General features: G+C 35.9%; 2 protein-coding genes and 1 long non-coding RNA gene across 7 annotated transcripts in view; 2 read left to right on the forward strand and 1 right to left on the reverse strand.

Annotated features, from left to right (window-relative positions):
- Positions 1–2,836, forward strand: part of LOC143849978 (protein KINESIN LIGHT CHAIN-RELATED 2-like) — a 39,445-nt gene extending 36,609 nt beyond the window's left edge. For 2 of the 4 annotated variants that reach the window (XR_013235919.1, XM_077359304.1), the window contains one exon: positions 2,472–2,836. The gene's annotated coding sequence lies outside the window, so the exon portion shown is untranslated. Of the gene's footprint in view, positions 1–924; positions 976–2,471 lie in introns of all 4 variants that reach the window. The other 2 variants (XR_013235920.1, XM_077359305.1) reach the window with 2 other exon arrangements.
- A 2,162-nt stretch (positions 2,837–4,998) lies between these two features.
- LOC143850768 (uncharacterized) lies at positions 4,999–7,261 on the reverse strand. The gene is made up of 3 exons (XR_013236047.1): positions 6,580–7,261; positions 6,245–6,403; positions 4,999–5,900 (listed from the first exon to the last, which is right to left on the reverse strand). It is a non-coding gene; the product is annotated as an uncharacterized LOC143850768 (long non-coding RNA).
- LOC143850767 (CDT1-like protein a, chloroplastic) lies at positions 6,908–9,428 on the forward strand. Of its 2 annotated transcripts, none has more exons than XM_077360017.1 (3): positions 6,908–7,543; positions 8,350–8,469; positions 8,647–9,428. In XM_077360017.1, exons 1-3 carry the CDS (start codon positions 7,386–7,388, stop codon positions 8,909–8,911), a joined length of 543 nt encoding a protein of 180 aa, XP_077216132.1. In that variant the 5' UTR covers positions 6,908–7,385; the 3' UTR covers positions 8,912–9,428. The 2 variants fall into 2 exon arrangements, with proteins under 2 accessions (XP_077216132.1, XP_077216133.1); XM_077360018.1 differs by having other exon boundaries at positions 6,978–7,543; positions 8,590–8,825.
- The last annotated feature ends 2,997 nt before the right edge of the window (positions 9,429–12,425 follow it).

Genomic DNA, 12,425 nt, shown 5'->3' on the forward strand with positions numbered 1-12,425 from the left:
TGGAAACTAGAACTGAGGGTTAAGAGGGATTGCTTCTACTAAGGCCCTTCTGCTTTGAATATTCAGATCAGATTGTGAGTCCCAAACTGATAATTGGACTCAAAATTACATTTACCCTGTTTGTTTTGAATTTTGATGTTTTGAATTTTGAGAACCAATTGTAAGTTCGAAACTGATTATTATTGGACACAAAATTACATTTACACTAAATTTGAGTCTGAAACTGATTAGTGGACTCAAATTTAAGATTAATCTTGAGTTCCATAATCAGCTACGAACATTTTTGATGCATCACAAACTTGGGCATCTTTGGACTTTTCTTTCTTTTTTTGGCAAGCCATCATTTTCCTCTCTTTGTTTTTCGGATGGTTCTGCCATTACCCACGAAGCTTAGTGTTTGCATTGGTAAAGCTTTGAGATACTGGAAGAAACAACGCTTAGTGATAATTTGCATTGTTAGGTGGAATTGTTGTTTTCTTCAGGCAAATGTTTCAGGTATTTATTGTAACTCATGCTTATAGTTATCTTTCTATTTCCTGCATACGGTTGCTTCAAAACTTCATTTTACACTAGCATCAATGCTCTGTATTTTTTTCTATAAGTTCTCTCTGTCAGTTTTGTTTGCATAAATGTATATGATTTACCATAATTATTTATGTGAAAATCTTTTGAATGTCAAATTCTACACAGTACAATTGACCGATGATAACTATTTTCACCCTCAATGTACAATAAAAAGGAGGTAGTTCAGAGTTTTTTTGGGAAATGTCCCTTCTGTTCGTCTTTTATCTACCTTTACTTTTGGGGTTTTCCTTTTTGTTTATTGTCGAAAAAACAAAACAAAAACATAAAATAAAGACAAAGCAAAATCCAGAAGAAAAAACAAACCAAAAAACTGAACTGACACTCGACACCTATTAATAGGTACCAAATCAATCAGAAAGAAGAGGCAAAGTTATGAAGGATTCTTTCAAGGTATTGAGATTCATTACAAAGCTGAAAAATTATTGTGCTTGAAGCACTTGGGCAAGATATCCCTTGCAAATTCAGGCTTTCAATTCTTCATCTATCATGTTGTCCTTAAAAATTAGCTAATTAAAAGTTCAGATGTGTAAGATATGCTCAGTTCGTGTCATTCCTGTGACTGTTATGTTACTCGATCCGCAGTTCCATATTTAGATAACAACCTTTCTTCCTCTGTTTTACGCTTTACGCTTTGTAATTACCTACACCAAATACAACAAAGCTAAAAACTTAGTGATAATTTTCACAAATGTAGACTTTTAAATACATTGAACCTCATTCTTTCATTTTTCTCCCTTCAGTCTCTCTTTCCTTTTGTTATTTAGATTTTTGGATATTGGAATGGTTGTGAAACTTGAAAGGCCCTATGTTGAAATTTTGTAGTTGATATGGGTTTTTCCAACATGGATAAGAGGGGCTGCTCCTACTAAGTCCATGTTGTTTTTGAATTCAGAACAGATTGTGAGTTCCAAACTGATTATGGGACTCAAAATTACATTTACCCTATTGTTTTTAAATTTTGACAACCGATTGTGAGTCAGAAACTGATCATTATTGGACTCAAAATTACATTTACACTGTTTGTTTTGAATTTCGAGAACTGATTGCGAATCTGAAACTGTTTAGCAGACTGAAATTTAAGTTTAATCTTGAGTCCAATAACCAGTTAAAGACTTTCTTTAATGCATCACAAATTTGGGCATTGTAAACGGTTGAAGCTCCGTTTGAATTTTTGGACTATTTTTAATAAGGGACACCTTTTCGATGTAATTTTAGACCTATAATTACGCCATGGGAAGTTTTCTCAATTGTGATCCTTTCTAGAGGATTTCAGGGTACGTTAAGAGAACCTTTAATGAAATTTCTCGGTTCGTATGGTCCATTATGAAAACTTTATATCACCACTTTAAGCTTCTTTGAAATTTACCTCTTTAAAAAAATTAATGATTTATTACTTTTTTAGTTCAGATGAGATCCCTCTGGTGGGCTTGATGGCGTATGTTATATGAAACCATATTATGTATTATTTTTTTGCAATCTACTTTTCCTCTCTGCTTCTATAGGCTCTCTCACCAAATTATTGCGCATTATTACAAGTTTATTTCTTCCAATAATATGTCACTAATCTATATGGATGAATTCCTTTTTCGATTTTGTATACTCCCACAGCTAAGCAGGTATAAACATCAACTAAGAAATTGTATAATCCCACAGCTAAGTAGGTATAAACATCAACTAAGTTTATTTCTTGAATGCTATTTACGTTTGTACTATGAACAATTTCATCCCATGAACTAGATTTTGAAGAAACTTTTTCTTTTTCACGTTTTCAAATTTTTAATAGAGGCTTTGTTTTCCATTTTTTCTTATTTAATTTTTCTATTCTAAAATTGTTAATGCTTCTCATCATTTCCCATTAATTTTTTCTCTCGCCCCGTGCACTGCAGGGGGTTTCTTACTAGTATTTGTAATAAGTGAGCGAGGAGTGGCATTCAAGTAATTGAGAGATGTAGTGAGGGTATTCTTGTAATGTGGGGAGTCTAGTGTTGGTCACCCCATATAAATAGGGGTTCTTTTGAATTTTAGGGGACTTTAGCAGAGATTTGAATTGTAAGAGCTGGAGCTCAAGCTTTGGGAGAGAAAAATCACTTGTTAAAGGTGCTTGAAGATTGTTCGAAGGGAATTCCAACTCAAGAAGGCCATCCACTTTATCTACTTCTCAGTTTTGAGCTTTAGACCGAGCTAAGTTTCCTTTTATTGTTATCTTCATTGAAATTCAATAAAGAATCAATTCATCTCTGTTTTTGCTCAACTTATGTTTTACTTCAATTTTAGCCTATTTTCTGCATTTTCTGGATATTTTCTGCAAATTCCAAGAACATATTGATTTTAGGACTGTTTTGATCTGTTTTTGTGTACAATTTCTACTCAAACTGTTATAAATAGCGTCTCTGATCCGATTTTATAAATTCAGAAGCAGAACCTCAAAATTCCACATCAAATTTAGTATTAGAACTGATCTTTATTGAATTCCAGCATATTTTGCTGATTGTTTTTTTGATAGATAACTTTTTGCTGAATTTATGCACATTTTTAAGAAAACCCCAGGCATGACCTTAAAATTCCAGATTTGAGAAGGAATTTCCATTTTCTTTCTGATCCTAAATTCAAATCTCCTCACCACCTTCATTTGATTTGACCCCCTTTGTGAAATTTCAGTGTATAAAGTTATACCTTATATTTAGGGAAGTGATATTTACGCCCCTTTTGATCACCAGGGACACCCAACGTCAGTGTATCAATGGCAAAAAGGGAGATGATGTACTTTATGTCAGTGGCTTTGATTGCAAAGTACACTGGCAAATGGGTGTCCCTGGTGATGAAAGGGGCGTAAATATCATTTCCCTATATTTATGGTCCAAAAACATTATCATCAAAGGGAAATACTGTATTACATCTCATGTGTATATGCATGTATAATCAAATCTAGAAAAAACTATGAGTCGCCAATAAATGAAGGGAAATGATATCAGCACAACCATGTTTTGATATTTGCATTAACTCAATATTACTTGAAGAGCTGTCAAAGGTTAGCTCTCACAGGCCAATTAAAAAGAAAAGACAAGCAGGGTTTTTGCAATTATCATAACATAGTTGTACTGATATCATTTCCCAAATGATATCCGTGGAGGGGTTGGAGCCCATACATTTGAATGCATCAAATGACGTACGCAAATTGAATTAAAATCAGACAAGCTGGGATTGAAACTTGTTGAAGAGGCCCAATCCTCCTTTTTTTTTTGTTTGAGGGTTTGCTTGTGCACAGTTTATACACTCATACAGGCCAGGAGAATCATGTAGTTTAGGCTCATGCAGCATGGAATGAATAATCTCTTAGTCTAAATGACTATAGAGGAAGTCTTATGAGTTACCTAAACAAGACATTGCCCTGTAAAAATCAAATGGCCAATTGTATGCACCATTGTATACCCTAGCCTCAAATGCCACACAAAAATGGATGCCTCCTGTATACATGGAAACTGTTCCTTGGTTGAGGAAAATCATCCATCTAGTAAAGGAGTAGTCTTTCTTCGGTAACTTTTAAGCCCTGCATGGCTCCAAGCTTATTATGAAGATTGAAACATGAGTTTTCTAGGTAGACTGAGTGTTCAAGAATGGCTGATATTGGCTAAAAGTTCGGCAAACTTTTTAGATTTACAAAGAACTGGAATATCATATCTTATGTACCTGCCCCTTAGCGTATTTGAATCCTTGGGGTTGATACTTTTATATTATTACCTAGGAAAAATATGTCTTCAATGATTAAGTACACTACATGTTCCTTTTAACTGCCCAATAATTGTCGTGAAATCAATCAAATAATTAAAGATTTATTACATAAATATTATCATTGCTGCATACTCTAACAATAATCCAATCTGAAAAAGTTCTAAGGTTTCAACTTCATAATTAATGATTACCCAAGTGGGAGAATGTAAGAATTTGTGGCTTTCATTGATTACGGCCGCATGAGTAGTTTAGATTGTTGAGATTGCCAATGCAAAATTGTCATATAAACCAGATTAAGGAGGCGATTATGTATGCCTAATTACATTAGGTGTACCCTAAATCTAGGACAACATGGCTTAATCTATCAGTGATCATGATGGAAATTACTCTGAGAGATCTGATCATATAAGGGATTGTCCTCCACTACCATATGCAACAGAAGAGACCTAGTCCCATTGCAAGGATCAAAGGAAAGAGAGAAGTAATGGAAGATATCGTCTCGCAGCAACAGAAAAAAACCAAAACTTTGAGTGCCTTTGATGGCATACCAAGGTTTGTCTCAACAGTGTTGATTGTTATAAATCCTGATGGTATTATATTTATATCTAAACGGTTAGATCAAATTAAAGTTTTACAATTTGGTCACATAATACATTGATCTTCTCATGACGGTGTCGCATGATGTGACTTGGCACCATTATAATTTGGCATGCTCCTTCAAGACCAAATAATTCTTCATCAGTTATAAAATAGATCAAACAACTGAAAAATTAACCCAACAGACAAGAATAAAACTTAGTTGCTAAGACAAGATGAATGAACAAAAGTTCTTGGTCAGTTTGCAAATGCTTGGAATAGAGACATCAAGGCAGATTCATCTCTTAGTGAAATGTTCATGTCACGCCCTTGTAAAAACATATTATTGTGAACTTTTTGATAGCATAGGAAGCATTAGATCTCTAAGGCACAGCCTTTAAGGTGTCTCCCTTTTCTCCTAGAAAAATACCTGTATCTTTGGCTTCTAGGCTTCCCTTCTTTTGTTCTTCACAAGTAGAGTAAGATAAATCTTGAGATTGGATGTGGCCTTGTTGGTCCCCTTCTTTGCCCCAAAGCACCATGTAAAGACCCATGATGACAATTACACCTCCCACAATGCTAAACAAAACCAGACAAAAGCAAACCCTTAGAACATGATCCAAGCCATGTAGTTTTTAAGTAAACTACCAATGTTGGTAATCTGCCCAAATATTAACCGTTCATCGTGAACCATGTACGGTGTGATTGGAATAAATAACCTAATGGGGCGCATTGTAGATGGGTTGTTGTTGTCATCAAGACCGTCCGATCAATTAAATTTTGCATCTCGCACGTAAACCATGAGCCATTTTCATCCCGACCATCCATTTTGCAGAAGAAACGGATGGGAAGAATGGGGCTGGCTAACAACTTTGGTAATCCGATGGCTACTAATGCATGGAATGCTACCAATATTGTTGAAAAGGGGTTAAACATGGTCACAAAAACAGGCCCTTTACTTCTGTGCACCACAGTTGAATGAAGATGATCAGACCAGAGCATACCACTCCCTACAAAACATCATCCAAGGGTCAGAATTCCATGAAAACTCAACTTTTTATTTCATAATAAGGCCCCTTTCGGATTGCAGGAATTTTCTGGAAAATTTGGAAAGAAAAATATTCTAAATTTTACTACTTTTTTACACACAAAAGAAGATGACTCGAACCAACCAGAGGGACCTTCAATTTATAATAAGAATATATCATAATCATATCATTTCCCTCTAAATTGTAGAAAAGAAAAAAAAAATCCTAAGAAAAATTTTCCACCATAAATGTTTTTATTACAATCCAAACAGGGCCTAAGGATTTAGATTATATGAAATAAAAGAAAGAAAGCAAGGTCTACTCACAGAGTATATGATACTCCAGAGGTCAATATTGAATCCAATGATCCATTTTGCTGGTTCATGCTCTACGCACACTGCAAATACAGCTGATTGTGCACCCCCAACAAAGCTCATCCATGTTGTAAGTGAAAGTTGGGCTGGATATCTCTTTAATGTGACTGCCTGTAATTGATTCATAGAAGACATTTATGCAATTTTTTTTAAAGATAAATCAAGGGACATAGATAACAATTGAAACTAGAATTAGTCAAGTTAATATTCCAGGGAAAAATATTCAGGGTAGACAAAGCTGCCCTTTGAGTCAAGAAGATTTGATTGTTACTCCCATCCTTCCTCACCATTGGGTAAGCTAATATTCCAGGAAAAATTCATGGTAGCTAGACCTGCTCTTAGAGTCAAGAGAATTTGATTTTTACTCTTTGGTCTGTGTTCAAAGAATTCATGTAGGTGGATTGCGGCTGTAGTTTTAATCAGCCGTGACCATGGATGCCTGAGGGTGGAACTTTTTTGCGAAGCAAGAGACCATTGGAGGAACCAGTAGAATTGCGAGAGAGGACTGGATTTTCGTGATCATCAGCCCTAAAGATTAGATTAGGAGAAGAGATAAGATGGCTTACCAGATAACCCAATCACCCGGTTATAAGCCTTTCTAATCTGGGCCGCACATGTGATCGTACGGCCGTGGCATGGCCCAAAAAGTTAATAATTGTTAGGGATTTTTTTAACTATTCCCATCACACACAGAATGTCCAAGATCAACGGCTCTGAGAACCCTAAGGAGGAGGTATGTATTTACCCACATGCATTCGTTAGCAAACTCACCCTTCCCGCCAAAAAACTCCCGCCAAGCAACGTCTACTTTACCCTTCCATCTCTCTCATTTCTCTCTCTCTCTCTCTCTCTCTCTCTGTCTCTCTCTCCATGGAATCCAAAATAAATCCCTCCTCTCCTTCACACCCACTAGGACCCGAGAACACAATCTCTTCTACCTCACTCAGTACCCAATCAAGCTTGAAATCTGCTCTTTGACAAAATCAAACTATTATATCAAGAACCATGGAGCTTGAAAACCCCCAAAAAGCTAATTCATCTCCCATAGCGGAGTCGAAACCGCGGTGTAGCCCTTTCTTTGAAGGAAGTAAAGATGATGGCTCAAGAGCTTGAAAAATCACAAAAAGGTTCTTCTGATCACCAAGATAGTTTCAAATCAAGCACAGATCTCTTATCCGGGGATCAGACCCATATCAGTTCGAGCTTTCGCAAGGCCTCAAAGGATAAATCCAATCTCAAGCTCCTTGAAAAGTAAGTTTTATCCCCCTTTTTTGGAGTTATTTAATATTGTTATAAACTTATCTGGCATTTGGATGTGATTCAATAAAATAAATTGATTTTTTATTCTATTTTCTAGAGTTTTTTTCTGCATTTTCCAGATTTCTATTTGGGGAAATTCATTCTATTCATATTGCTTTTCCTTTTTGTTATTTATGGGCATTTTTTAGGTTTTGGGCCTTGAAAATTGAAATGCATTTTATGTAATAGTCAATTGTTATATCCTTCTATTTTTTTGTTGTTTTTGTATAAATATTATGGTGATATTTTTTGTTGTCCTGATGTTCTTAAAAATTATTAGGTTTCTGGTTTGAAGCAATTAACCCATCTGGGTTCATCATCATTAATGTTGATTACGCGATCTTAAATACCAGATCAGTAGCCTTTAGAAGATGGTTAGAACAAAAAAGTATGGAGATTATGTAGTCAGTCCAGATCTGCTCTGCTCTTCATTTTTGTTTCTTTTGGGGATTTTTGCACTGTTCTATGTCATCAGAAGATCCATGAGCTTGAGTTCAGAGTTCAGAGTTCAGTGTCCAAAGTATATTTACAGAACTAATGCTAACACTATAATTTGCTGGAACTCTTATATTTCACTCTTTATTTTGACTTTGGCATTTTTAGATATTTTCTTTATTGATAAAATATGATTGTGGGTTGTCAACATAAGTTTGGAAAGTGTTTAATTTTGTTCTATATTGGAGCAATGCTTATAAAATTCTGTTAATTTTACCAGGTTGATTATGTCCTGAAATTTTAATATTTGCTTGGATGATTAGGTATGAGCTGTTGGGAGAGTTCTTTGACAGGTTGCAGAGTTCAATTAGGCTGACTCAGTTGAAAGGAGCAACCACAACATTTTCAAACATTTCTCCAAAGATTGAAACTTTAACTGATAGGTATCTTTTTATCTTACCAGGAAAATTTTATTAGGCATTTAATATCTCTTTTTTTTAATTTGTTTTGTAGTTTACCTATTATCACTTAATTTGCACCTTTTCGTGTAATATTTCCAACAGGTCCCTAAATGCTTACGTTAACATACAATATATACTAAGCTTTTTTTGAGTATTTAGGAGGTTTTCTTATGGTCATTTGGCACAATTGAAGTTCATTTTGCCCGAGGCCATTTGTATAAAGAAGATCCTTGTGCACGATGAGAGGACGCTTTGTATGAAGCCAGATCTTCAAGTTACCTTGAAACTTGATGCATTAAAAAATAATGGAAAGAAAAATCTTGATGGTTATTCAATTTTGGCGAAGGTGTTCCGAGCACGGCTTTTGGATTTTGTCAATGCACATCCTGAGATGTTAAAACTGTATATAGCTTGGATACATTAAATAGATGTTAAAACTATATTTTTAAACAGTGAACCCCTCAAAGACAAATAAAACAATGCGTGCAAATTGATTAAGTCATTATATAGTCTAGTATAAAATAGGGCAAGGAACAATGGCATAAAAAATTGAGTGTGATGTTGTCTAATAGAATCATTATTAATGAATCTGATGAGTCTGTAGAGTAAATTTAATGAGCACAATGGTGCGATATTATATTTCTATGTGGATGAAAGGTTGATCATTTTTATTTTTATTTTTTTGAAATAGCGATAGGTTGATCATCTAAATTAGGGCTGCAACTCGAGCCAGGTTTTACCCGACCCGCATCGACCCGACCCGAAAATAGCCTGGGTTGGGTTCGGGTTTCTCGGGTTTCGGGTCGAGCCGGGTTGAGCATCCAAAAGCCCGCATGAATCTCGGGTCAAGCCGGGTTTGAAGGGGCCCGACCTGACCCGACCTGAGTTACATAAGTTATAGTATGTATTTTTTTTTCTTATTGTTAGTTAAAAGTTAAAAGTGAAAACCTACGCACGCACTGTTATAGTATGTGAGTGTAATTTCTGCTTCTATGAGTTGAGTTGATTCAAGTGTTTGATTCAGCATTGTCTGATTATAATTACAGCATTGTTTGATTACAGCATTGTTTGATTCAAGTGTAATGTGACTGTAATTACATCATTGTTTGATTCAAGTGTAATGTGAGTGTAATTTCTGCTTCTATGAGTTGAGTTGCCTTGCCAAACAAGAGTTTTCTTTAAAAAATTGCGTCAACGTGAAAAAACCCGACCCGACCCGAGATTTATCATAGGTAGGGCCGGGTTTGGGAATCGTGGGTTTTCCGAAAAAAAAACCCGACGCGAGATATTTCTCGGGTAGGGTTGGGTTCTCCAAAACCCGACCCGCCCAAGCCGAGTTGCAGCCCTAATCTAAATAGACATTAAGGCAATAAATGACACTGAAATTTTTTTGGTCTAATAAATTTGATTCGAAAGACTTGGGGGTAAAACCAAGGTTTAAAATTTCGATTTCGGTACCGGTTTCGGACCTTGAAATTTGGTACAAAACGAAAAAACAATATTTTATTCATTATTAAATTTCGGTAATTTCGGCTGAAATATTAAATTAATATTTAAAAAACAGATTTTTTGTGTCAAATTTCGGAAAAACTGAAATTTCGACCGAAATTCCGAAATTTCGACCGAAATAAATGACCATTTCGGTTTTGTGTGGTTTCGGTGTCGGTCTCCACCAAAATCCGAAACTTTTGTCCGAAATTTCGGATTTCGGTCGAAATTTAAAACCATGGGTAAAACTAATGTTATCCTCTTTGTTAAAATACAAGAAAATCCAATTGATTATCAAAATCACACTATGCTGAGAAAGTGGTTAAAAGATGAATCGATAGGATTTTAAACCTTCTATCTACCATTTTCAAAAAGAAAAAATTTCTGATTTTAAACCTATTACATCCTACAGCTCGAAAATAAAAATATGTAGTAAAAAAAAGTGAATGGTATGAATCAATTGGAATACTCATGGTATGAATCAATTGGAATACTCCAAAGGCACAGGTAGCTTGATATACCTAATGAATCGTATATCAAGCTACACCTGCAATCTCGAAAATACTCATTAGGAAGCATTAATGAGGGTGTAGAAATATCTTCAGAGTACTATAAATTATGGTCTAAATTATGCTAAATATCTAGCCGTGTTAGAATGACTTAATATTTAAAGTTGGGTATCTGGTTGTTTGGAAACCAAGTTTAGTAGTTTATTCGTCCCGTAGAGAAAGCTAATGAGTCTTAGAAATCAACCAAGCAAACAGTCACAGCTGCTTCTTTTTTCCAATTGAAAATTGACATATCTATTGATAATAACAAACAGGCATAGCTTATTAGTGCGGAAAAACCCGGTCGGATTTCTAATCCGATCAAATAGTCCCTAAAATAACTTAATTTGCAGCTTCTATGGTTATCATACATTCTGCCTCGATAAACGAAAATTAAATCACTGATTGTAGCGCTGAGTTCCAACTGATAGCTCCACCCTCCACCTGCAACTGTATCTAATACTCTGCATAGGTTTCCAACCTTTTGGCCTTTCATAATAACCATGGCCTCTTTCATAACCTTCAACACTCCACCTTCTGTAATATACTTCCATCCATTCAAATTTAATACTCCCAATGATATCAAATTCTTCTTTAGGTCTGGAACATGTCTTGCTTCATTAACAGTTCGTACACTTCCATACAACATCTTAATTTTTATGCTCCCAATTCCAATGGAATTATAGGTCATATCATTACCCATTAACACTGATCCACTGTTGCACACGTTATATGTATCAAACCAGTTCTTATTATGACACATATACCATTAACATCTTGAATCTAAAAATTCATGCATCCGACAAATAATTCATACCCGTGCTAACTGATAGAACATCAGCTATCTAAGAATCATCTGTTAGAGTTAGTGCCCTATAAGCCGGTATATTTCGTATATCTTGTCACATTAAAATTAATAAAGGAAATATTTCATGACATTTATTGGGTATTAACAGATTGAATATGTGTGGCACATATTCTTCCTTATATACCAACGTAGGAATACCATGCTCAAGGATTCACAGATCTTAAGGAGCAAGGAGATATGGTATTCCGGTTCTTTGCAGACCTTAAAAGTTCCTGGTTGGGGTCGAGATTTGGACATCTCCACCTGTACACAACCAGCACCCGTCTACATGCATGTGTCATGGAGTGACTTATCTCAGTCATTTGAGCAGTGGACCCTAAGCAAAAAGAGAGTGCGACAATAGGGATTGCGCACTAAACAGGATCACACTAGAATAGCCTGTGGGCATAAGTTAGTAAGTCTATTCTGGCACATATTCTTCCTCATATCCCAACGTAGGAATACTATGCTCAAGGATTCACAAATCCTAAAGAGCAGGGAGATATGATATTCAGGTTCTTTGCAGACCTTAGAAGTTTCTGGTTGGGGTCGAGATTTGAACATCTCCACCTGCACACAACCAGCACCAGTCTTGTCTACATGCATGTGTCATAGAGTGGCTTATCTCAGTTACTTGAGCAGTGGACTCTAAGCAAGAAGAGTGGGTGCAACAATGGGGATTGCGCACTGAACAAGATCACACTAGAATAGCCTGTGGACATACGTTAGTAAGGCTATTCTGGCGCATATTATTCCTTATATTCCAACGTAGGAATACCATGCTAAAAAATGCACAGATCCTAAGGAGCAGGGAGATATGGTATTCCGGTTCTTTGCAGACCTTAAAAGTTTCTAGTTGGGGTCGAGATTTAGACATCTTCACCTGTACACAACCAGCACCAGTCTTGTCTACATGCATGTGTCATGGAGTGGCTTATCTCAGTTACTTGGGCAGTGGACCCTAAGCAAGAAGAGTGGGTGCGACAATAGGGATTGCGCACAGCGCAGCGAACAGGATCACACTAGAATAGCCTGTGGACATAAGTTAGTAAGGC

Source organism: Tasmannia lanceolata, unplaced genomic scaffold (genome assembly GCF_043159265.1).
Source record: "Tasmannia lanceolata isolate RefF3 unplaced genomic scaffold, GAP_Taslan_0.1 ptg000018l, whole genome shotgun sequence".
NCBI classification, from domain to species: Eukaryota; Viridiplantae; Streptophyta; class Magnoliopsida; order Canellales; family Winteraceae; genus Tasmannia; species Tasmannia lanceolata.

What these genes read in the sequence shown, in the direction of transcription:
- LOC143850767 (XM_077360017.1), top strand. Translation starts at nt 7,386, where the DNA reads ATGATGGCTCAAGAGCTTGAAAAATCACAAAAAGGTTCTTCTGATCAC. An exon ending in AATCTCAAGCTCCTTGAAAA is followed by an intron (nt 7,544 to 8,349) that starts GTAAGTTTTATC and finishes TTGGATGATTAG; the next exon opens with GTATGAGCTGTTGGGAGAGT. An exon ending in ATTGAAACTTTAACTGATAG is followed by an intron (nt 8,470 to 8,646) that starts GTATCTTTTTAT and finishes TTGAGTATTTAG; the next exon opens with GAGGTTTTCTTATGGTCATT.